The sequence below is a fragment of the Malaclemys terrapin genome, chromosome 1 (assembly GCF_027887155.1).
Source record: "Malaclemys terrapin pileata isolate rMalTer1 chromosome 1, rMalTer1.hap1, whole genome shotgun sequence".
Lineage (NCBI taxonomy): Eukaryota > Metazoa > Chordata > Testudines > Emydidae > Malaclemys > Malaclemys terrapin.
The window spans coordinates 174,830,331-174,854,904 of record NC_071505.1 but is presented as its reverse complement, the minus strand read 5'-3'; the positions used below and the strand labels follow the sequence as shown (position 1 = coordinate 174,854,904).

General features: G+C 40.7%; 1 protein-coding gene across 3 annotated transcripts in view; it reads right to left on the bottom strand.

The window, feature by feature from the left end:
• Positions 1-24,574, bottom strand: part of ROBO1 (roundabout guidance receptor 1) — a 1,046,134-nt gene that overhangs the window by 366,964 nt on the left and 654,596 nt on the right. For all 3 annotated transcript variants that reach the window (XM_054047011.1, XM_054047019.1, XM_054047026.1), the window contains one exon: positions 3,552-3,878. In XM_054047011.1, the coding sequence (XP_053902986.1) occupies positions 3,552-3,878 (327 nt within the window). The remainder of the gene's footprint in view (positions 1-3,551; positions 3,879-24,574) is intronic.

The following is a 24,574-nucleotide window of genomic DNA, read 5'->3' as shown; positions in this document are numbered from 1 at the left end:
AGCTTTTGTTCCCCCACCTTTTTTTTTTTTTTACAAACGTCTTTCAGTTAAACTGATTGTGTAGCATTAAAGCATAACCAAATGAATATGCTAAAGTGTTCTTTTGTGTTTCTTAAATGCACACCAAATAAAGGCAATTTTATTATGTAAACATGCAAAGACAAAACTAAAATTTAACGATTTTTAAAGTAGCAATTGCATATGATAATACTGTTTGTATAAAAGAGGATGCAGTGACAAGTGAACCAAAACAGTGTTTTCTCTTTGACCACTATGAGTCTAACTGTAGTTTATAATGATAGTGTTATATCTACGTTTCACAGATGTTAAATTTAATGTAAATTTATTCCAGTAGCCTTCAATTATTTCCCTGTTTCCTAGAATATCTGATTCTTTACCTTTTCAGTGCTATTTAAAATGCTTCACTGGTTTTGCATTTTCACATCATTGCTTGTTCTGTTAAAATCTTTTCAAATACCATGTTACCAACGCTAAAAATTTCATTTGCTAACACACGTATTAGTAATTTTTCCCTTTTAAGTGTTAATGTCGACTTTAACAACAATCAAGTCTCAGCAAATCTCAACTCACATTTCACAACTCTGAGATTCACTGTCAATACGAGTGTGATTGGAACTGGATAAGCAGTTAATGCTATGCTATTGTTCTGTGGCAAATATGTGAAGCTCTGTTAGAAGATACTTGTCTTTTATCCCTGTCTCAAGAATTAAGACACTTGAAAAACCTTATGATGGCACTAAAGTTTTGCATACAAGTTCATACCCTGTCATGAAGATTCTCCCGGCAATCTAATCAAGATGACTTGAGATGGGGGTCACAAACACATTGTCTGGGTATACCACAAGAATGACTTGTTATGGTTTTAATCAGGCTGCAACTTTATTATAGAGATGTCTGGGACTACCCGGCAGATCAAGTGTACAGTGCAGGCAAATCCATGCTTATTTAAATCAATTCTCGGTGGCTTCCACCAGCCCCCCTTTGTTTCCATCCAGGTCCCCCAGCCGACCCATGGCTTGGACCTTACCATTCATCAGCCTTGCAAGAGGCTTAAGGAGGGCTATGAGAATGGGGGGGTAGTGGGGGGTGGCCCCGTGCCGTACCTGTCATGGGAGTCCCCAAACCCCCTCTCCCGTTCTGTTTCTTTATCCAGTACCTCCTTTTAAGTCCTTTACCAGGCCATTTATCTGGTCAATGGCTGCCCTCCCTATGGAGTACCTGCACTGAATATCCACCCAATATTACAAAATAAGTTGTGACATATGGCCTACCTCCTTTTCTATCCACCAGAAAAGGTCCATCCTCACACCCGCTGTGAGGAAGGCAAAATATCCACACTCCACCGCAGCCAATTCTGGTGGTGTGGGAAAAATTCCTTCCCAGCCCCCCTTTAAAAGGGGTGACTAGTGTAATGCCCACAGCAGGTCCAAACCCAGCCTGCCATTCACCTCCAGGGAGGGTGGGTGCTGGCTTCTTTGCTGCTTTCACATACCAACTTGCCCCACCCAAGTTTTGTACCTTTATGCGCATTCCTGGGGGGGTGGGGGGGTGAGTCATTGCTGCAAAGTTGACCACTGAGCACCTTTTGCAGCAGTTTCTGACCTTCTTCCTCTCTCCCCATCCCACCCTCAACGACAAAGCAGAGCTGTCCTTCTTTGGGTAAGCCCACACAAATTCTGACCCACCTTTAGTTGGGGTGCAGTCATTTAGAAACTGCCAAGTGACCTTGCAGCAGCAACACTGCTCCACCAATATAGGCCTAACCCTAGTTCCTAGACTTTAAATGGGAAATTGTGAGGTGAATATACATATACATACACAAGATATAGTGGCCTTGACACCATGTGCATTTTAAGAAGTTATTAAAAGATACTACATTGTATGTTATTAACCAAATAAACTGCAGATTTTTAATTGAATGCCTCACACATTACAAATATCTTTTGCAAAAATCTTTAGAACACATTCAACATTTATGAACTACATTGTACAGTAAGTAATAGTAAGCTGGAGGTCAAGAGAACTGGATTTCAATAAAGTGCTTAATGCTACAGCTACTCAACTCTTTACAAAAGACCACTGAACAACTAGACAACTTTGGATTAGTTACTGAGCCAAATTCTTATCTTTCCTCAAGAAGGGATTTCAGGTGTGGATCTGGTAGTTTAATTCATTTCAATGTTATGACAAAATATATACTATATAATCAAGGCTGTATGAGTGTAGGCATATGCTGTGCTTCCATCAGTACTCAGGTGGTAATCATTGTAATTCAGCAATAAAAACACATAAAAATGGCCTTTAACAGAATGTCTTAGATGTTTCATATATGGGACTTGACCTTCAAGTCCTGGAAGCATGTACAGCAGGAAGCAGAAGAACCTTCTGCTCCTGTGAAAACAAGAGTGGAGACTAAGCATGGGTACTAGGACCAAAAAAAGGGGGCATGACTTCCAGGGCTGTTAAGCAACAACAATTTCCATAGACTTCTATCGGAGTTGTGGATATCAGAACTCTTATTTAGGTTCCAAAATCTGACTTTCAGTATCAAAATATTTGAGTTTGAAATTTCTGACTTAGGTATAGTCCTTCTCACTAAGTCTCAAGATTCATGCACACTCACTTTTAACTCTGTTCTTCAGAGCAGAAAACAGAAAAGGGGCATGTTTGAAGGGACAAGTGTGATGAAATGTAAATGAACAACATACCTATCTGCTCCTGTCTTTGGCATATGCCTGCTATTAGCCAGAGGAAGTTGACCGGTCACGTGAGTTCTGGTGTGTGGCCAGTTTCTCTTGTGCACCCAGTCATGCTAAGTAATTTTTTGCCTTATGTTTATATACACAACACTTTGCACCTGTGCTGTGCTACATCAAGCCTTTACTCTATCACCAGTAATAGTAAACTGTATTTGATACGACATGTGATGGAAACAGATCCGGCTCCAGGTTTTCTGCCGCCCCAAGAGGCCGGAAAAAAAAAAAAAGAAAGCCATCGGCGGCAGGTCAATTGCAACGCTCTATTCTTTGGCAGCCATTCGGTGGCAGGTCCTTCACTCCCTCTCTTCCTCTTCGGCGGCAGCTCAAAGAGGAAGAGAAGGACTGAGGGACCTGCCGCCGAATTCCCGCTGAAGACCCAGAGGTGCCGCCCCAGTAGCGGACGGAGTGCCACCCCTTTCTATTGGCCGCCCCAAGCACCTGCTTCCTTAGCTGGTGCCTGGAGCCGGCCCTGAGTGGAAAAAAGTATCAATCTTTGAATCAGGCATGCAACATTCAACAGCCAACAAGGAACCAGAACTTCATAGAAAACTAAAGATGCCTCTGGCCAGCAAGTCCAAATCTTCAAAATGTCTGCGTTTCCTTCCAATATATTTGTATGTAGTACAGTAAATTCAAGTACATAGTTCCTACCTTTATTTTAAGTCAACTGTTTGTCTCAGAGAAGTTGATTTTTTTTCTCTTAAATTTCCACAGTAATAGCCAACATCAAGACAAGTGACTGTTTGTAAAAAATGAGAAACCTTTACTTACTTGCTACCTCCAGCGATGCATTATGACTCACAGCTTCACCAAGGTAATTCCGTGCAACACAGACATAGACTCCTTCATCTGGTCTACTTTTGCGTCCATGTACTATGCGTAAGAAAAATAAAGATCCGCTGGGTAGCAACATCCGATGGGAGCGAGGGTCATCTTTGTCAGTTTCAACTCTTTCACCCCCTTTATACCACTCAATAGTTGGGGTTGGCCTGCCTTCAGCCTTACAGTTCAAAGTTGCTGGTTCTCCTTTTGAAACAATTAGATCAGAAGGGTGCTCAACAATTCGAGGTGGGAAATCTTCTTGACGGAGACGGGAGCCTATAAGATAAAGAAACCAAAGTTTTCTTATTGGATCATGATTATACACAGTCACTGAATGGAACCCAGCATTTTGTAATATGATAATTTGACTTAATCCACAGTATCCGGATATTATAGTAAAGATGGCTATGAATAACTCAAATTTAGATCAAATTTTTACGGATTTCAGTATGCAAGTGCTTTCTCATAAATGAGCAAATTAAGGCAGCATTGATCAAATAATCTTCTGATATCTTATTCATTTAATGAAACAACTAAGTTATTAAGTCAGATCTACTGTTTTACAGTACAAAGATGAACAACCTTTTACCAAGACTCCCCTGGTATCTGTCGAGTTGTGCTGCTCTGGGCATGTGAAGGAGATTTGAAGCTGGCCTGACTGGCAAACTGGAGACTCCCCTGGTTTATGCAAGGGTATGAGAGTGTGACATTTACTGACCTCAAAGTTACTTTCTTTTACTTGTATTGTAAACTGCTTTGGACACTGACTAGGCAGTGCACTAGGAGCATGAGAAACTGGATTGTCATGGAATGAAAATACCTCTCAAAAACTTTCTATGCCAGGAAAACTACAGAGAAGATAATATCAGTAAGGACTATACTGCAACCCATTACAGTACTGGAGTGTTTATTCCCTCATTCTCTACATTACTCACCCTGGGAACTATTCTACCATCTGGCCCAAAAGAATTGAAAGTTGTGAACTAACAAGCTCCTCTTATAGAGGATAGCATAATTCAGAATCTCATCGCACATGCTCATATAGCCAGGAGCAATCATAACCACCTGTTTGATGGGTATATACCACAGGAGAACAGGACAACATACTTTAGAGAGCCCTACATAACATTAATTTACGAACCATCCTACAGTATAGATGTAAGACTATAAAGGTTTCCAGATTTTTAAATTCATGACTGCATTTGTCTTTATTTCTCTCTTTCTTGATATACAACTTTACCACAGTGAAAATTAGCCTCTGGGGTTAATAATTCTTGATAATTAAAATTTAAAATGTCAAAATTCTCTATTAGAGTATTAATGTGTGTTTTGAATGTCTATGAAACACAATATATAGAAATATGTGATGTATTCGCCACCAGTTACAAGACCATGAAAGTGGTGTGGAAAATTAGAACAGGAGGATCCCAGAGAGAGTGCTGCTTTCAATGTAAACACAGAAATAACTGTAAAATGCAGAATTTACATGTAATGTTTATTTCACACTCTCCTCACCTCAGGCCAATTAGTGTAAATTAAATTTCACACTAATCAGCCAGCAGTTAGTGCACAATCCAAGACTGGGACGTTGGCTGGCTGCATTAAAAATAGATTTGCACTCTTTATGCAATGCAAGAAGATAGTTTTGTATGAACTCTTGCGATCAATAAATACATATCAACTCAACCACCAATCAAAAGTGCTTTGTGATCCTTTGATGAATGGCACCATAGTATGTTCATACAGAACATATTCGGAACAGATTTGTATTAGCATTACAAATTAAGAAATTAATTAAAAATATTAAATATAAAAATATGTTGAGCCTAACTATACCAGAAAATTCCAGCTGGATAAAAGGATCTTTAGCTTATTTGCTGATTTCTGCAGCCGCTCATTTCTGTTCCAGAACCAAAGAGCCTCTCAAATCTATGAAACCTCGGCAACAAAAATAAGAACAACATTTATTCTACATATTTTTTACATACAAAGGCTAAGCACAAAAATATGATGAATCTTTAAGGAATGAGAAGGAGAATAGAAGTCAGAAAACCTCTGACTTCTTATCCAGTTTTATCACTGTGTGGCTTTGGACAAGACACTCTAGGAATGTCTATACTGCAATTAGACACGTGTGGCTGGCCTGTGCCAGCTGACTCGGGATAACAGGGATTGGTCTGTGGGGCTGTCTAACCGTGTGGTAGATGTTCAGGCTTGGGCTGGAACCTAGGCTCTAGGAACCTGCAAGGTGGGGGTGTCCCAGAGCCTGGGCTCCAGCCCGAGCGTCTATACCAGGGCTTTAAACTAGGTTCACCAGGATTTTAAACTAGGTTCATCAGGGGAAGGAGACCAAAGCCCTGAGGTAAGTGGGGAAATGGGATACCGGGAGGAAGCACAAGCAGGAGACTGCAAGAGGAGAGGATTCCTGTCTCAGACTGAGAAAGCGGGACAATCTGCGAGTTATCTTAAGTTCCTATACACAAATGCAAGAAGCCTGGGAAACAAGCAGGGAGAACCGGAAGTCCTGGCACAGTCAAGGAACTATGATGTGATTGGAATAACAGAGACTTGGTGGGATAACTCACATGACTGGAGTACTGTCATGGATGGATATAAACTGTTCAGGAAGGACAGGCAGGGCAGTAAAGGTGGGGGAGTTGCATTGTATGCAAGAGGAGTATGACTGCTCAGAGCTCTGGTATGAAACTGCAGAAAAACCTGAGAGTCTCTGGATAAAGTTGAGAAGTGTGAGCAACAAGGGTGATGTCGTCGTGGGAGTCTGCTATAGACCACCAGACCAGGGAGATGAGATGGATGAGGCTTTCTTCCGGCAACTAGCAGAAGTTACTAGATCGCAGGCCCTGGTTCTCATGGGAGACTTCAATCACCCTGATATCTGCTGGGAGAGCAATACAGCGGTGCACACACAATCCAGGCAGTTTTTTGGAAAGTGTAGGGGATAATTTCCTGGTGTAAGTGCTGGAGGAACCAACTAGGGGCAGAGCTCTTCTAGACCTGCTGCTCAGAAACCGGGAAGAATTAGTAGGGAAGCAAAAGTGGATGGGAACCTGGGAGGCAGTGACCATGAGATGAGTTCAGGATCCTGACACAAGGAAGAAAGGAGCAGCAGAATACGGACCCTGGACTTCAGAAAAGCAGACTTTGACTCCCTCAGGGAACTGATGGGCAGGATCCCCTGGGAGAATAACATGAGGGAAAAGGAGTCCAGGAGAGCTGGCTGTATTTTAAAGAATCCTTATTGAGATTGCAGGAACAAACCATCCCAATGTGTAGAAAGAATAGTAAATATGGCAGGTGACCAGCTTGGCTTAACAGTGAAATCCTTTCTGATTGTAAACACAAAAAGGAAGCTTGCAAGAAGTGGAAGATTGGACAAATGACCAGGTAGGAGAATAAAAATATTGCTCATGCATGCAGGAGTGAAATCAGGAAGGCCAAATCACACTTGGAGTTGCAGCTAGCAAGAGATGTTAAGAGTAACAAGAAGGTTTCTTCAGGTATGTTAGCAACAAGAAGAAAGTCAAGGAAAGTGTGGGCCCCTTACTGAATGAGGGAGGCAACCCAGTGACAGAGGATGTGGAAAAAGCTAATGTACTCAATGCTTTTTTTGCCTCTGTCTTCACGCACAAGGTCAGCTCCCAGACTGCTGCACTGGTCAGCAAAGTATGGGGAGGAGGTGACCGGCCCTCTGTGGAGAAAGAAGCGATACGGAACTATTTAGAAAATCTGGACGAGCACAAGTCCTTGGGGCCAGATGCGCTGCATCCAAGGGTGCTAAAGGAGTTGGCGGATGTGATTGCAGAGCCATTGGACATTATCTTTGAAAACCCATGGCAATCGGGGGAGGTCCCGGATGACTGGAAAAAGGCTAATGTAGTGCCCATCTTTAAAAAAGGGAAGAAGGAGGATCCGGGGAACTACAGGCCAATCAGCCTCATCTCAGTCCCTGGAAAAAATCATGGAGCAGGTCCTCAAGGAATCAATTCTGAAGCACTTAGAGGAGAGGAAAGTGATCAGGAACATTCAGCATGGATTCACCAAGGGCAAGTCATGCCTGACTAACCTAATTGCCTTCTATGAGGAGATAACCGGGTCTGTGGATGAGGGGAAAGCAGTGCATGTGTTATTACTTGACGTTAGCAGTCTCCCACAGTAAGCTTGCCAGCAAGTTAAAGAAGTATGGGCTGGATGAATGGACTATAAGTTGGATAGAAAGCTGGCTAGATCATCGGGCTCAACGGGTAGTGATCAATGGCTCCATGTCTAGTTGGCAGCCGATATCAAGCGGAGTGCCCCAAGGGTTGGTCCTGGGGCCAGTTTTGTTCAATATCTTCATTAATGATCTGGAGAATGGCATGGACTGCATCCTCAACAAGTTTGCAAATGACACTAAACTGGAAGGAGTGATAGATACGCTAGAGGGTAGGGATAGGATACAGAGGGACTTAGACAAATTAGAGGATTGGGCCAAAAGAAATCTGATGAGGTTCAACAAGGACAAGTACAGAGTCCTGCACTTAGGAAGGAAGAATCCCATGCACCGCTACAGACTAGGGACCGAATGGCTAGGCAGCAGTTCTGCAGAAAAGGCACTAAGGGTTACAGTGGATGAGAAACTAGATATGAGTCAACAGTGTGCCCTTGTTGCCAAGAAGGCTAACGGTATTTTGGGCTGTATAAGTAGGGGCATTGCCAGCAGATCGAGGGATGTGATCATTCCCCTCTATTCGACATTGGTGAGGCCTCATCTGGAATACTATGTCCAGTTTTGGTCCCCACACTACAAGAAGGATGTGGAAAAATTGGAAAGAGTCCAGCGGAGGGCAACAAAAATGATTAGGGGGCTGGAGCACATGACTTATGAGGAGAGGCTGAGGGAACTGGGATTGTTTAGTCTCCAGAAGAGAAGAATAAGGGGAGATTTGATAGCTGCTTTCATCTACCTGAAAGGGGGTTCCAAAGAGGATGGATCTAGACTGTTCTCAGTGGTACCAAATGACAGAACAAGGAGTAATGGTCTCAAGTTGCAGTGGGGGAGGTTTAGGTTGGATATTAGGAAAAACTTTTTCACTAGGAGAGTGGTGAAGTACTGGAATGGATTATCTAGGGAGGTGGTGGAATCTCCTTGCTTAGAGGTTTTTAATGTCAGGATTGACAAAGCCCTGGCTGAGATGATTTAGTTGGGATTAGGTCCTGCTTTGAGCAGGGGGTTGAACTAGATGACCTCCTGAGGTCCCTTCCAACCCTGAGATTCTATGATACCATTAATAAACAGCTCACAGCCAGAGGCCTGCGAGCTCAAGTCAGCTGGCACCGGCCAGCCACAGGTGTCTAACTGCAGTATAGACATACCCTCAGAACTCTCAGACCAGGAAGACGTGGGGTTAAGATGTCCTTAAGTCATTTTAGCACCATCTAAATTCTGGACTCCAGAAAACACAGGTGTAATTTACACAGCTGTGTTGGTCTGTCTAAATTATAACATGCTCCTGGAGCTGCTATATGGGTCACAGTGCTGCCCAGAATCTCCACAGTGCTACACTCACACCCCTGATACACATCCCCAGCCAAAACTTGAGACTCTTTACACCACTCCAGACCTTTTACCTAGCATAGAGGAGCCAAATCCGGTGGCGGGGGGAGGGGGAAGCAAGAATCTCACCCCTGAACTTTAGTCTGTTTGCAAAGGAACTCATATCTCCTGTATCCCTCAAGGAAAAAAATAGAAATAAGCAATCAAAATAAGGTAGCTGTAATGCCCATAAAGCATTTAGGGGATCTAAAAAAGCTAAATTCAAGTATTTTTTTTAAAAGGCAGAAGATTGCCTAGATTTCGGGTACATTATCTATTCTACATTTAATGGATCACAATAGTCAGCTAATACAAACAAACAAACAAACATAATACCGTACTCAGCCTTCTTTATTATCATTACCAATAAGGCCCAAGAAACAAGAAAACAAGTCTCTCCAAATATATTCCATGTCCTTCTTATGCACTGTCCTTCAAGTACCATAAACAATAATGGTGCAAACACCTGGCTCAAAACTTGCTTGAAAATTGAGACATTCTGTTTTCCTGTGGGGGATTGGGGTGGAGGGGTGGAGAGAATCTCACGTGAGTTCAAGTTCTCAGGAAATTTCATGTACTCTTTACACTTCTTCAATGGGTAATAGTAGAGAAGTTAAAATGACAAAATCGACCATTAACAGATTTCTATGCTGACACTTTATAAAGTAGCATTTTTCTGGAAAATTCCTTAAAGCACAAGGGGACAAAAGTTGTATGAGTAGTTGACTGACACATAGTGAGCATTAACAGCAAATTTAGTGACAACTGCATAGGGGGATATAATGGCCTTGACAACCATGTTATAATCTTTCTGTGTATTTACATGCTATTTTTTTAATCTTTCTTTCCTTTTACCCTTGTTATTTAAGCTCCAGTTATGTTTTATTGAGTAGAAGCAGCTTCAATTATCAACATAAATCTTACAGTGGGCACCAATCCTGTAATTTTCTTGTCAAAAAATCTACCCCACAAGGGATATTTGTTAAAAATAGAAGCACAGCACCTATTAGTTGTACACTGTATCTGGTACTAAATGCACAGCTGAGCTACATTTTTTTTCCAAATCAGACAGTACTGTGGTTAGAGGCACTAACGAACTTGTGTTCCCTACTCTGGTATAATTCAAGTCCAAGTCAACAGGATGCCTCCTATTAGAATGTGCCATACTGATTATTTTCACGCTGCTAGTTAAATGAATATTATGAAAAATCATGTTTACAGTTTATTAGATTGTACCACAGCTATTTTTACAAGAATTCAGACCTTGGAGGAAACAGATGTGAAGAATCAAAAGAAGGATCACAAGGTTAGATAAATACAGTTAAGCTCCTTAGGGCAAATATTGTCTTTATTCTCTCCTTAATGCACCATCAAATCTATTGATGCAATATACAAATATGAAATAATACAAAATAGATATTTTTCCTTCCTAAGTATAAGCCAATCTGAAAACTCTTGATATCAAGGCAACAAAATGTTATCCAGTTCCAAGCCCAGACCCAAACCTCCCCTCACCCACCAAAACCCCCCCCACAGCACACACCACTATATCACCATGCTCCTAATGTCTCCAAAAATTGCTCTTTGAAGCATGAAACAGCTCTACGTCAAGACCATATCTAAAACGTTCCCAGAAAAATTCTGAAACTTCACTTAAGATGCATAAAGAAAACATTATTTCTTCCAGCTAAAGATCCATGAGAGAATTCACCCAAATCCTGTAAAAAGCTTCTGATGTAACTAACTTTGGGACTTTAGGAAGGTGCCTGTAAAAACATTTCCTGCTGATCCGATTAATTCTTCCCATTTCATAAACCAAGCATTTAAAGCGAAATGTGTTTACTCTGAACGAAGCATTATTTTTCATTGAGAAGATCGGATCGGAACTGCTCCTATTGTGGCTTGTGTTCTTTATACAACAAGGAGTGTGTAGAGGAATTTGGATAGATGAGAACAGAGTACAGAGGATCATCATACTGAAGAAATTGTAGACCAGTCCCATTCTATCATCATTGTCAGCTAGCCCAGAGAGGTTAGGATAACTAAAAAGCTTGATCTTTCTTCAGAAGTCCAGATTGTGTCCATCTGACCTCACCCAAGTGATCATCCTGAAGCTCTCAAAGATACTCAATGTTTTAGCTCTGTAATATACTCTTCCTTTTTCACTTTGAGCATGGGATTAGAGTCATATGAATTGATTTTTTGCTAGCAGTGTTGAAAATTTTCAAATTTTTCCATGAAAAAGTAAAATAATTTCATTTTAAGCTTAACGGTTTGTTACATTTATGAGCCTTTTTGAATAAAATTTAAGTACATTTCAAAATGAAAATTAATTTCAAGTGGAAAAGTCAAAATATTTTGTTTTGAAAACTTTTGTTCAGAATTTTTCTTTTCCTTTTTTTTTTTTTTGGGATGAAAATCATGTGACACAAATTTGCAAAATGTTTCAGTTGACGCAAATCTGCATTTTTTGCTAAAAAACAGTTTGACACAAAAAACTTCACTAGAGCTGCGTGAAGATTTTGGTATAAACTCTGGTTTGTGCTGTATACACTGCCTGCCTAATGGGGTCATATGGATTTGTTAGGAAAGGACAGATTCTCTTTTTGGCACTATGTCTCAGACAATATCACCTTCAATATTTATTTTGTTTTATTTAAAAATCCAGAGGTCTGGCAGGTATACAAAATATAATATAAATTTACACACTATGTAGATTGGACCACTGTCCTGAAATAAAAGCATTCAAACACCCTCAAACTAAGACTCTTCTACCATTCCCCCAGTATCTGACCACAGAAAATGCCTGGGAAAACCACGTATGTTTTACAGAAATAAGATGTAGTCAACAATTCTTAATAATATATTTGCACTTATTTTATAAAGCAAAACAAAAAATGAAATGAAAAGAAACGCGAATAGATTAAAACAAACCAGGATGTACCCGGTTTATTTATTTAACCACACGGCTATAATTGTATTTAGAAAAGCTATGACATTCATTCACTCAGGGAAAATATCTGCCATCCTTACACTGAGCATTAAATTGCTATGCAACTACTCTCAATAAAAATCAGTGGAACTACACCAAGTAATGCACTGCACAATTTGAATCCTACTCTAATCCCATCTGAGTCTCCTCTGCTTATATGGAGACAGACACAGCTGGTTTGGAAGAGTGTGACCTTTTCTTTTCCCTTTAACTCCCCACCCCCTGCCCACAATGGGCCTAACAAAGGTAAATTGCATACCTCCCCAATAACATCTCATGGGATTGTTTCAAATGCATACTGTAATTGGACATATTCAGGTTCAAGGGAGATTTCCCAACAGACACTGCTATGTACTTGAGAGGTCTGATTTTAGCCTCTCAAAGGGTATGTCTACTTTCCTATCAGAGGTGTGATTGCAGCTCACATAGGCATACCCAACCTAGGTTTACTGTAGCAGACTCCAGTGCAATCTGCATAAGCCCACCTAGAACTCTGGGCACACACTCACCTTCGTAACCCGCACGGTCATCTGCGCTTCCATGTCTTTACTACTATTATTAGGTGGAGCAACACAAGCTGCAATCATACCTCGGACTGCAATGCAGGCATACTCAAAGTCTTAAAAGCTAATCTATCAAATTATGTTCCCTGCTGGTTTTCAATAGAATCAACCCCCAACAAACCCACCTTCTTCAGCATACTATTGTCAGCAGAGCTGGACTTGGAAAACAAAAGTGATAGGTGGTTCAGGTCCAAACTTCAATTTTATCTGAACCCCCTAAATTTTGTTATGGGGGTTGAGTGATTCGTTCAGATTATGGCCCATCTCTGAATGTCAGCTGTATTACTGAAATCCACTGTTGGAATAGGAGTCCACAACTTGAAGTCAATATGTCTCCTCCAACAACTAATATGATATGCATCCGAAGAAGTGGGCTGTAGTCCACAAAAGCTTATGCTCTAATAAATTTGTTACTCTCTAAGGTGCCACAAGTACTCCTGTTCTTCTTCCAACAACTAAATTTTCTTTAGAAACAAGCAGATTTAAAGTACTAATCACTCATTATAAACTTAAGGGATACATTGCAGTATGTCATGTCGGTCATAGGAGGAGAATTGAAGGAAAAACAAAACATGGGCATCTGTCTCAACGCAGAAAAAATGCTGCCCCAAACTTTGCTTTGGGATCAGTTATCTACTGCAAAATATCGGAAGGAGACATCTGCTACTTCAGACAAACATATTTGGGACCTGAAGAGCATGTATGGTAAAAAATACTTCAGGATAGATGCCAATTTTTCTGGGAGAGTCTTTTGTCTGCTCAGTCAACCACTAATCTGTATTTCCTGACAAGTAACTTCTGTTTATAGGCAGATGATCTTCAGCTAAAAATCGTTGAGTGTCATTATCCCTGGAGGTCTTGACCCACTTCCCCTTATTTATTTGTAAGTTCCACAGTTAAACAACTATCTCCACCTTTGAACGCTCTTATGTCTAATATATTTATGTGGCAATGAGACTGCTCATTCCTCATATGAGGCCCATTTCATGGCCAAAATATATTCGGAATCCTACAGAGTTAGTGTCTGTTTTGAACAGCAACTATTCCAAAAATCTCCTTTCAAAATGTTGTAGTCTCCCATACACCACAGTAGACAGAAAATGAAGGAAGAATAACTACACATAAGTCTTCAGATTTTTAGAAAGGAGTCAGATCAGTAAGAACAGCAGCTTCACCCTTGGAACTGCTTCTCGGCATGAGTACAACAGCCTGGAAGAACAGCCAAAGAGTGTGCGGAAATTGCATTTCTGACACTCTCTCCTGCAAGAGAGTTTTTCCTTGCACCACCTCAGACATACAGACAAAAGTATTTTTCCACATAATTGATCACCAATCCTTCCTTGTTTAGCATCTGAAGAATTTCATTTACTGCTGCAGTTGCCACCCATTTTTGATAGGTGACTACCAATATATATCTTTTTATCATAGTACTTCTGCTACTTCTATGATTGACTCCTTAAGTACTTTAAAGGAACACAGTTCACATGAAAATCAGCACAAAGCCCACCTCAGGGAGGTTGCTAGATTCCTGCCACCCAACAGACATCTTAGATAAATAGAGACAACAGGGAATTGAACTGTAATAGTATTGGATGCATATATTCAGGGCGGAGGGATAGCTCAGTGCTTTGAGCATTGGCCTGCTAAATCCAGTGTTGTGTGTTCAATCCTTGAGGGGGCCACTTAGGGATCTGGGGCAAAATCAGTACTTGGTCCTGCTAGTGAAGGCAGGGGACTGGACTCAATGGTCTTTCAAGGTCCCTTCCAGTTCTAGGAGATAGGATATCTCCATTAGTTATTATTATTTATTTTATTTATCTATTAATGCCAAACAAGGATAACAAGTTATTGGACTCCATTTTTAAGATGTGTTTAATGACATGATGGGTTAGCCATTAAGTGGGAAATAGGTCCAATCCTTCTCAATCTCCTAGAATTTTTTTTTTTTTTTTTTTTTTTAATAAAGACAGCAACTAGACCCTTCAAAGTATGAGACAGAACTGGGAAATGCACCATTGCCATTTCTAACAAATGATATACTGGCAACAAAATGTTCTCATGTTTTTGAGTGTTCACAGGAAAAGAAAAAAGAAGCTACTCTGGGTAAAAGAAAGAACAATACTGAACTCTATCTGCTATCCCTTCCCAATTGCTCGCATGCAAAACGTTCACTAAGTTTCCTGAAAACAAAAGTCATCCTCTTTAAGAATAACCTAGGAGGATTAGATCTTTATATCAGAAAGATTTTTTTTTTCAGTTGGTGTTAGAGTTTATCATCGGAGAAGTGAGAAGATCAGCAAAAAAGAGGTGTTCTGCCTACAACCTCTGTAATTAAGACAGGACTCCTGGTAAAGGACATAAATGCAGTAGGAAAATCTCAAATTCAAAAGTTTATAGAATGTAAAAGGATCCTCTGTCGGTCACGGCTTCTAAAGTTGGTTGAAGGGATATTTGAAAGGCCTTCCTATCAAAAGTTGGCTGCAAAAAGGGTCTTATGCAGTGAGCTTTTTGTTAGCCCTTTAACGTCAATTAACTGTTAAACTCAAAATTTGGCTGCCTCAACCTTTAAACTTCAAAGCAAAATAATCAGTTTGCCACTGCTTAACTGAAGATACAGACTGACAGTTAGGCCCTGACCTGGGCCTGGAGCTCTGGATTAGGCCTCTCGAGCTCCTCTTCTCCTGTCTCAGTTTCACCCACAGCTGCCCTCTAGTAGAGGAAGGCAAGCCTTCTTATCTTGCCTGATAGTTCCTGATTGCCTGGGAACCGTCACCAATGGGAGCTCCAGGGGCAGCACCTGTGGATGGGGCAGTGCACAGAGCTGCCTGGCCATGCCTTCACGTAGGAGCCAGAGTGGGGACATGCCGCTGCTTCCAGGAGCTGCCTCAGGTAAGCGCTGCCCAGAGCCTGCACCCCTGACCCCCTCCCGCGCCACAACCACCTGCCCCAGCCTTGATCCCCCTCCCGCCCTCCAAACCCCTCAGTCCCAGCCCGGAATCCCCTCTCTGCCCTGAACTCCTCATTTCTGGCCCCATGCCAGAGCCCGCTCCCCCAGCCGGAGCCCTCACCCCAACCCCTGATTTTGTGAGCATTCATGGCTCGCCATACAATTTCTGTAGCCCTCGGGCCAAAAAGTTTGCCTACCCCTGCTCTAAAGTGTGTTATGCTGCTAAGACACCAGGAACCTAATTATATTTCTGTTCGCGCTACCACCCTATCTGACGATGTCAAAAGCAAATTGCTTACTGTATAATTACAACTGAAAAAACTAAGAAGTAACCACAGGGAGCCTGAAGTTGCCTCTGCTGTATCTGTATTTTCCCTGAAGCAAAAGATTGTCAGTTCCCATTTTAAAAAAACCCTCAAATCTCCAAATCCAGACTGATCCTGCTGCCTGGCAGGTGCACTGAGGAGACCAGAAGCCCAACCATTCCGTGTTGGAGAAATTCAGATGGCACAATATGCTAAAAAAGCTGATTTCATAAAAGTGATTTGAATGTGGCAAATAGGGGAAAGCAAAATTATATGAATCAGTATATTATGTTTTGTACAGTTTTGTTGCTCCCTATTCATTGTCTGCATCACAAAATTTTGAGCATATGTATCAGTCTCATTAGTAGGCAAAATCTGGCCGCATTTTGGCTCGCAACACTCTATGCATCCTTAATCAAACTACATTTTAGAAAGAGTATTGAAAAGTTTAATTTGGGAACTTTAAATATTTTTAGCAGTATATCCTATGTGACATGAGTGAAAAATTGACAGAAAACAGGCTGGAGGGACACTAACACTCTGTATGTTCGCTCTAATACAATAATAAAGCATATTTCCCAGAAGCAGTTAAAACATTCCAACTCTTTGAAATTATCACATTTCATGGGGGGAAAAAACCAAACAAACCTCAAAATGGCAACCAGAAGGTATTTGCTTTCATTTTCTATGTGAGTCATCATCATCAGGTCAAATCCCAAAGGGATTCTGCCTCTTTGCAGATCAGAGGTCACCTGAATTGAGTTTGAGCAAAACGATTAAAGTAATCTAGATGTATATTCAGTTTATGGCCATCACTGGAAATATTATTGCACCACTGAAGCTTCTGGCACCCACAATTGCCAGCCCTGTAGCAGCATTCCTTGTATAATCACTTCAGAATTCTTTCAATCTCATAATACTTCCATGCCAAGAAAACCACCCACATCGAACCAGTGTTAATTGAGGTATTAGCTGGGTTCAATTTTGAATATCTTCATTTCTGATCTTGTCTTGCTACTTCATCCATTCATAGATTTCAAGGCCAGACAGGACCTCGGTGATCATCTAGTCTGACCTCCTGTATAATACAGACCACAGAACTTAACAAAAATAAAATGTAGCTATGAAGCAGCTGAAGGTGACTATGAGAATCAAAACCATCAATCCTGTGTTTTTCAATCTCAATTTTCTTGTCACCATTTCCTGGCCAGCGTTCCGATAAAGCACAGATCTCAAAGTTCAGACTTTTCAACAGCTAAAGCCATCCTACAAGCAGTTGTGGACAATGATTAGACATTCCAGGCATCAACTTTACATTTGCCACCAGCATGCCTGAATGGCCCTTTCACAAGGTTTCATTGGTCATTTTCACCTCAGTGGCCGTAAAAACACAAAACAACTAACCCCCCCCCCCCACACACACACACACCATCACCACCTCTTGACCATTTCAGCTACAAAGACAATTGACCAGATTGTCGCAGGTGGTCAGATTCACTGTCAATACTTTCATGACAAGAACATACCAACCCAGGAGAAAATCCCAAATTAAATGATCACCATACCAAGCCAACCTGTAACAAACTACTGAGTCTTGAGAAAGTTACCTTTACTGGACAGCTTTGCTACCATACTATAGGTTTGTACTGCACTTAGTAAAAAAGGACCTTGATCTGGTTGGCCACTAGACATTCCCAGAATATAAATGTTAAAAAACAACATTAATATTGGGATTTGTAATAGGCTGACTTTTACTGAAAACGGCACCCTGTTAGCAGGGGAAGATCCTAGTAAAAATGATAGTGTGTTTTTTGACCCAGTGGAGCAGCTCTCAAGTAGCAATAATTAAAACTTGGCAAAAAACAGACAAGTCTTGAAGGAAGGAAGCCAATGTGCTGCAAAGCAGGGGAGAATCCATCAACTGGAGTAAAGGAATCAAAAGGAGCAGTCAAGCTTGTTGGGGTTATTGTTACATCTCTACCCCGATATAACGCGACCTGATATAACACAAATTTGGATATAACGTGGTAAAGCAGAACTCCAGGGGAGCGGGGCTGCGCACTCCGGTGGATCAAAGCAAGTTTGATATAACACGGTTTCACCTATAACACGGTGAAAGATTTTTTAGCTCCCAAGGACAGCATTATATTGAGGTAGAGGTGTATTTTGTAAGTACCCTTGTGGTTTAAAAAAAAAAAGAAGAGAAAAATCAGACTCCAGAAGAGCTGACTTTATTTTGACTTTGAGAGGATAGTTTTATTTGGAGTGGGCTGCGGTTTTCACCTGCGTACAGGCTGCTTGTGGCATATGAGGCCATTTTACTCCATAGTTTATAACTTTGTCATGTACATAATATTGGAGAAAAACACCAAACAGAACATACAGACACTTTCTGAGCTACAAAATATTTTCTTGGATGCTCTAGCCCTATGTATGCATAGGTGCACAGTAAACGTCAACTATATTTCTCTCAGTACTATGTATACTGGTTGTGTTGTGTGGATGTAAGTGAGGTGGTGCTGGGAGATCTGTTAAGATGGAAAATGAGGGGGGTGTGCTCCTGTGAGTGGCTGTGTGTTTTGGACGTTATTGTGTGTGCTGATTACACTGATTTGTTATGCACTGGAGTGTTGTGTGGATGGTGAATGAGGGCTGTGTGCTGTGATAAGGGGCAATGCATATTTGGGGTTATTGTATATGCTAGTTGTATGGGTAAGTGTGTTGATTTGTGTAACTTAACAGAAAAAGTAGTTTTTAAACCAAGGTCAATACAAATAACATTTTTATTAATAACTTTATAGTACCCAAAAACGTGCTTGGTGTTCCACTGAATTCTTAGGAAAACTGGATCCTTTTCCTAGAAGAGCTTACCATTCGCACGCCTCTATCCCACAAGCAGTCAGGCTTGAAGTCAATGGGAAGACTCTCCCGTGTGAAGTGATGCATACGTGGAAGTGACTCCAGGACTGAGGCATAAGTTTTAGGTGGGACATGATGAGCGAGGGGAACAAACAAAGACTGGCCTAGATATTGCATGACGAAAAAGACCAGGAATGTGATTTAACTAGACTGCAACTTTATTAAGACAAATAGCTCGGAACTATTCAGCAATAATTTGTCCAGCACAGGTTATCCTTCCTATTGTAATTAATTTAATCTCGTGGATGGCTGCTGTCAGCTCCCCTTCCTCTTTATCTGGTCCCAGCACTATTTCTGGGACCCCATCACCCTCCCATCACACAAAAAGGTTAAGGGGGCTGTCTCCACACTGCACCAGACATTTGCTACCTTCTTTAGGATCCTTTCTCCTAATCCACTTCCAATTACAATTTCAATTTTTCAGGAAATTGAAGCCCTCGTTCAATGAGTACCTGAACTGGGGATCTACTAAACTGTGACAAAATCAATTTTACAATCTAACTTACCTACTGGAGACCTGGCCAACCAGGCAGTGAGGGGAAATTCCTTACTAGCGCCAAAAGGTATCTAGCATGAGCCCACAACAAGATCCTAAAATTCAGTCCTATTCAAAGGGAGTGGGAGGAAGCTTTATTCCCCAGTGCAGGATGGTGTCAGTGGGCAGGGCGAAGGGCTTACGAGCCATCCCACTGGGTGCCAGGCAGTCAATAGGCTTATGTTCCACTCTTCTGTACAAACAATGAATTGCAGAGTCCCACTCCTCCTCTTCTCCTGAAGCCAATAAGAAAAGGGATGTGAGTGCTACAATTCTTAAAAGGTTCAAGAGTTCTCTCCCCCCACCACCACTGGCCCAGACAGCGACATTTCTTTCACCACCTCTGATGTTGTTAAGGACATTATAGCAGTGTATCAGTGTGTTTACTCAGGGCTTGTCTTCACTACGGGGGTAAGTCAAACTAAGGCTAGGTCTACACTACCCGCCTGAATCGGCGGGTAGAAATCGACCTCTCGGGGATCGATTTATCGCGTCCCATTGGGACGCGACAATCGATCCCCAAATTGGCGCTCTTACTCCACCAGCGGAGGTGGGAGTAAGTGCCGCCGACAGAAAGCCGCAGAAGTCGATTTTGCCGCCGTCCTCACAGCGGGGTAACTCGGCTGCAATACATCGAATTCAGCTACGCTATTCACGTAGCTGAATTTGCATATCTTAAATCGACTCCCCCCTGTAGTGTAGATGTACCCTAAGTTACGCTACTTCAGGTACATGAATAATGTAGCTGGAGTCCACTTAGCTTAGGGCGACTTACCCCAGTGTCTCCACTGCTCTGTGTCTATGGAAGACGCTCTCCAGTCAACTTCCCTTACTCTTCTTGGAGTGCTGGAGTACCAGGGTTGATGGGAGAACACTCTGTGATCAAAGGTTAGCAGGTCTTCACCAGACTCACTACATCAATCTCCCTGGTAGCGGAGACCAGCTCAGTGTATTTAATACAATTCTGATTTTCCTTTTTTTATTTATAATGACTTAATGTTTGGCCTGGCACTCAATTTGGATGATAAGAATAGATTAGTGCAATAAAAAGCAGGAACTGAATCTGTCTAAATACAATGTTGCCCTGTTTCAGCTGCAAACACAATAGTGGAATGTTCAAATCCAAAACAAAATGCTGTTTTCTGTGAGTAGTTTCAAACTGCATAGACACCTTCCTACCTATATTACTTAGTGAGCTTTTTTTTTTTTAAAGACATATGCAAACCTAAATTTTCAGCAACATTGCATAACCATTTCAAAATCTATCAGTATATTAAAATATCTTTCCAAAATTATCTCAATTCAAATCTAAAACTGACTGACTAAATTATGTAGCATGAAAGATAAAATGCTTTTAGTGCAGAGCAATAAATTTCCATCATGAGTTCTCTGGTATTTGAAAGGAAGAGGAAAAATTGGTCTCTGACCCCACAAGCCTAGAAGTGAAACATCTGTTGGATATATAAGGATATTGTTGGCTAAGTTACAAAGCAGGGGAATAGTCCATTGGTCAGTGCACTCTCAATGAAGAGAGGTTTTTGTTTATTGGAGTAAGCCGAAACTAATATAGCATTTTCAGAAATCTTATAAAATATTATACTAGCCATAAAAATGTTGGCAAATCACACCCTTTGAGGATATATTTCAGATTGCTTGTATATTAAAAAGTCAAATTGTACAGCACAGCAATTAGCATGGATATGTATTTTATACTGAATGCAGATGGCTACCTTTTGAGGGTAACTGTTTTACCATTTTGATAGTATGATATATAAAGAGATTGCACACTACAATGGAATTCCATTTATCCAGTCCCTCACCATACAAACCTCCTGTTCTAGTAAGCTGCCAATGCTTCCCCCTCTTTTTCTGACTCCTTGACTACTGACTGCCAGCTATCTGAACACGTTTGTTATCCTCCAGCAGCTCAGAAAAACAAATTCTGGTGAATCTGTAAAGAGCTTCCTCAGTTTCTTAAACTTACAACGAAAATTAGGAGTCTTTTCCCCAATCCAGCTCTTTTAAAACCATCTATTTACATCTCTGTGGAATTCACAGATCAAAATGCTAACAATTGATTCACAGAAGCAGTCAGTGTAACATCTGAAGAAAGTAGTTTCCCCACACACCCTGAAGCCTACAAGTGTCAATAAGGTCTTAAAAGGCTATCAGTCAATGAAACTGACCTCACCAACTCAAAGCCTGCAGCTGATACTGTCGATATCAAAGCTTTTAGTCTCCCCTTCCTAAGCAAGGCAACTGAAAATCTAGCTCAAAGAACATCTCCAATTTTGTCAGGCCTCTGGCACACCTTGACACTTTCCAACTGGATTTTATACCTGGTCATGGCACAGAGATAGAGGCAGATCATGCTGGTGGAACATCTCCTTGGGACAAGAAGCATAAAAATATCCACATGGGATATCACAGTAGCATATTCAGCTAGGAAATGCTGCTGATGCACCTCAGAGTCCTAGCGGGGCAGGAAGGAATTACATTGATCTGGTTCAGATACTTATTATACAAGTCTTAATGGGTCATTACGAGTGGGTACACCTCTGCATCTTGAGCTCTGCAATGCTCCACCTTTTTACCACTCCCCCAGCCTATCAATTTAATATTTTCATAAAATCACTGGAAAAAAAATCAGGAAATAGAAGCTTACATTCCACCCATGTGTAGAAACCATCCAGCTTCATCTCTCTTTAAAAAACAAAAAAACAAAAAAACCCCACCATTGCAGACTGCATTATCTTCCAGCTATCCAAATATTGAAGCAAGATCAGTGCCTAGATGAGAAGTTGGCTGACCATAAATCCAGGTAAGGTGAAAATGATTACAATGGAAAGAACTGAGAACTAACCAAGATCATATCTTCTCCTGTCAAGGGCATCTATCCTCCAATTACCTACAGGTTCCATGTGTGTTAATGGGAGGGAAGAGAACAAAAAATGCATTTTTACTTTATATAACCTCCGGAAAGCACTCAATTACCACAGTGATGAACACAATAGCTAGACAGATTGAAGAACTTAGTGCTCAAGGTCTAAGTTTTTGACCTAGGCATATACCAGGAATCACCCAAATTTTGCTAAACTGGATTCTAAATTTTCCCATGATCTGTGCCTCTCCCTTATAGAAGGGGATTCTACAGTACACTCAGTCAGTTATCTTTAGGTAGTTAGTGATTTTGTTTCAATAAAATGTTTTTATTCAGGGATTGTGTTAAAGTTACAGTAAAAAACAACATGAGTTTCAAATTGAATCTAAGACTAAAGCTCCTTCAGTAAAGATGCTTTGAACTTCAAGCACACTAGTGAGAATTCTTTTAATAGCCATTAATATGTGCAAAACTTATAAGCAAGAAACAAAACAAAAAGTGCCCACTGTACACTCTGGCAAATCAAATCTATCTATATTTTTTCCCCAGAGAGATATTAAACAAAGACCAATTTATCAGTTGCTTTCCTGAGTATTCATGGCCGTTTTCTCAGAAGACATGCAGCTAATTGCTTAAGTGTTCAGCAGTCTGAAGTCTATTTAAACATCCAATATGAAGTTTTTAAATTGTACTATATAATAATTGCACTCAAGCAAGATATTTAAAAACCATTGGTTTTGGTGAGTTATTAACTACTGCAAGACGAAATACTGAACCACAATTTTAACGATCATTGTCTAGAGTCATTTATACTTTCAGAAAACAAAAATATTTGAAATAGCCTTTTAAAGGATTAGTAACAAATCCCTGAAGGAATGCAGCCAACTTCAGTCTTTTTAAACCTTAGAGAGTCAATTCTGACATAGACTGAGCGTTAATGAAGACAGTGTTTACAACTGACATAGCACCTTAAGTGTGAGAATCTTACAAGTAAATAATAAGCAGAGTGCATGGCATTTTAGATCTTGTAATCAAAATGAAAAATACAAAGAAGACAGATTATGACTGTTGGGGAGAGGCTGGAAAGTGCAATGAAGAGGACTATTAATAGGAGAGAAAACTACACTTGGGGACTTAGTTATTTACCAAAGAGTATTCTATACCGTATTTTGTGTTGCATATTTCTTATTACATTTTCAATGTTATGAGTAGTAGCCGTGTTAGTCTGTATCAGCAAAAACAACAAGGAGTACTTGTGGCACCTTAGAGATTAACAAATTTATTTGGGCAAAAGCTTTCGTGGGCTAGAACCCACTTCATCAGATGCACGGAGTAGAAAATATAGTAGGAATATACATACATAGTACATGAAAAGATGGGGGTTGACTTACCAATTCTAACAAATTGAATTGTCTCGTTAGAATTGTAAGGCAACCCCCATCTTTTCATGTACTATGTGTATATATATTTTCCTACTGTATGTTCCACTCCATGCATCTAATGAAGTGGGTTCTAGCCCACGAAAGCTTATGCCCAAATAAAATTGAAAAAAACAACACATTTATGTAATTTTAACATCTATCTGAGGATTATTGTTGAAAAGCTTCAGAGCAGAAGGGTGTTTGAAGAAGGTATTGGAATACAGAAATGATGGTCAAATGGAGCTTAAAATAGACTTCTAAGAAATGAACACCAGTGGGAAAAAGACACAAAGGGAGCATGAACTCTTGAAGCTTATGGAGTGAAAGGAACATAAGTAGAAGTTAACAACAAATGAGGGAAGGGATGCAGGTCATAGCAGAGTTGTTTACCGCTTTGAAAGAAAGATCCAGCTGCTTGAAATTAAAAGAAAATGATGAGTGAAAACCAATGAAAGGATTTGAATGGGGAGAGACACTATTGAAGAGGAAAATAAAGCACAACATTACAGACAGACCAGATGATAGTGAGACGAAAAAGGAGGCTAAAGAGGAGAAAGCTACACTAGTTAAGGCAAGACAGGAACAAAGGCCCATATCTTCAAAGGAATTTAGGCACCTAATTCCCATTTACTTCAGTGGGAATTTGGCCCCAATCCTCAAAGGATTTTTTTACACCTAACTCCCAATTTTTTTGTGAAGATCTGGGCCGAAGTCCACAAGTGTTTTTAGTGGTAGGAATGAAGAGGCAAGTGACAGAGGTTTTAGAGATGGCATAGAGAAAGAACGAACAGAACATGATCATCATCTACAATGGGG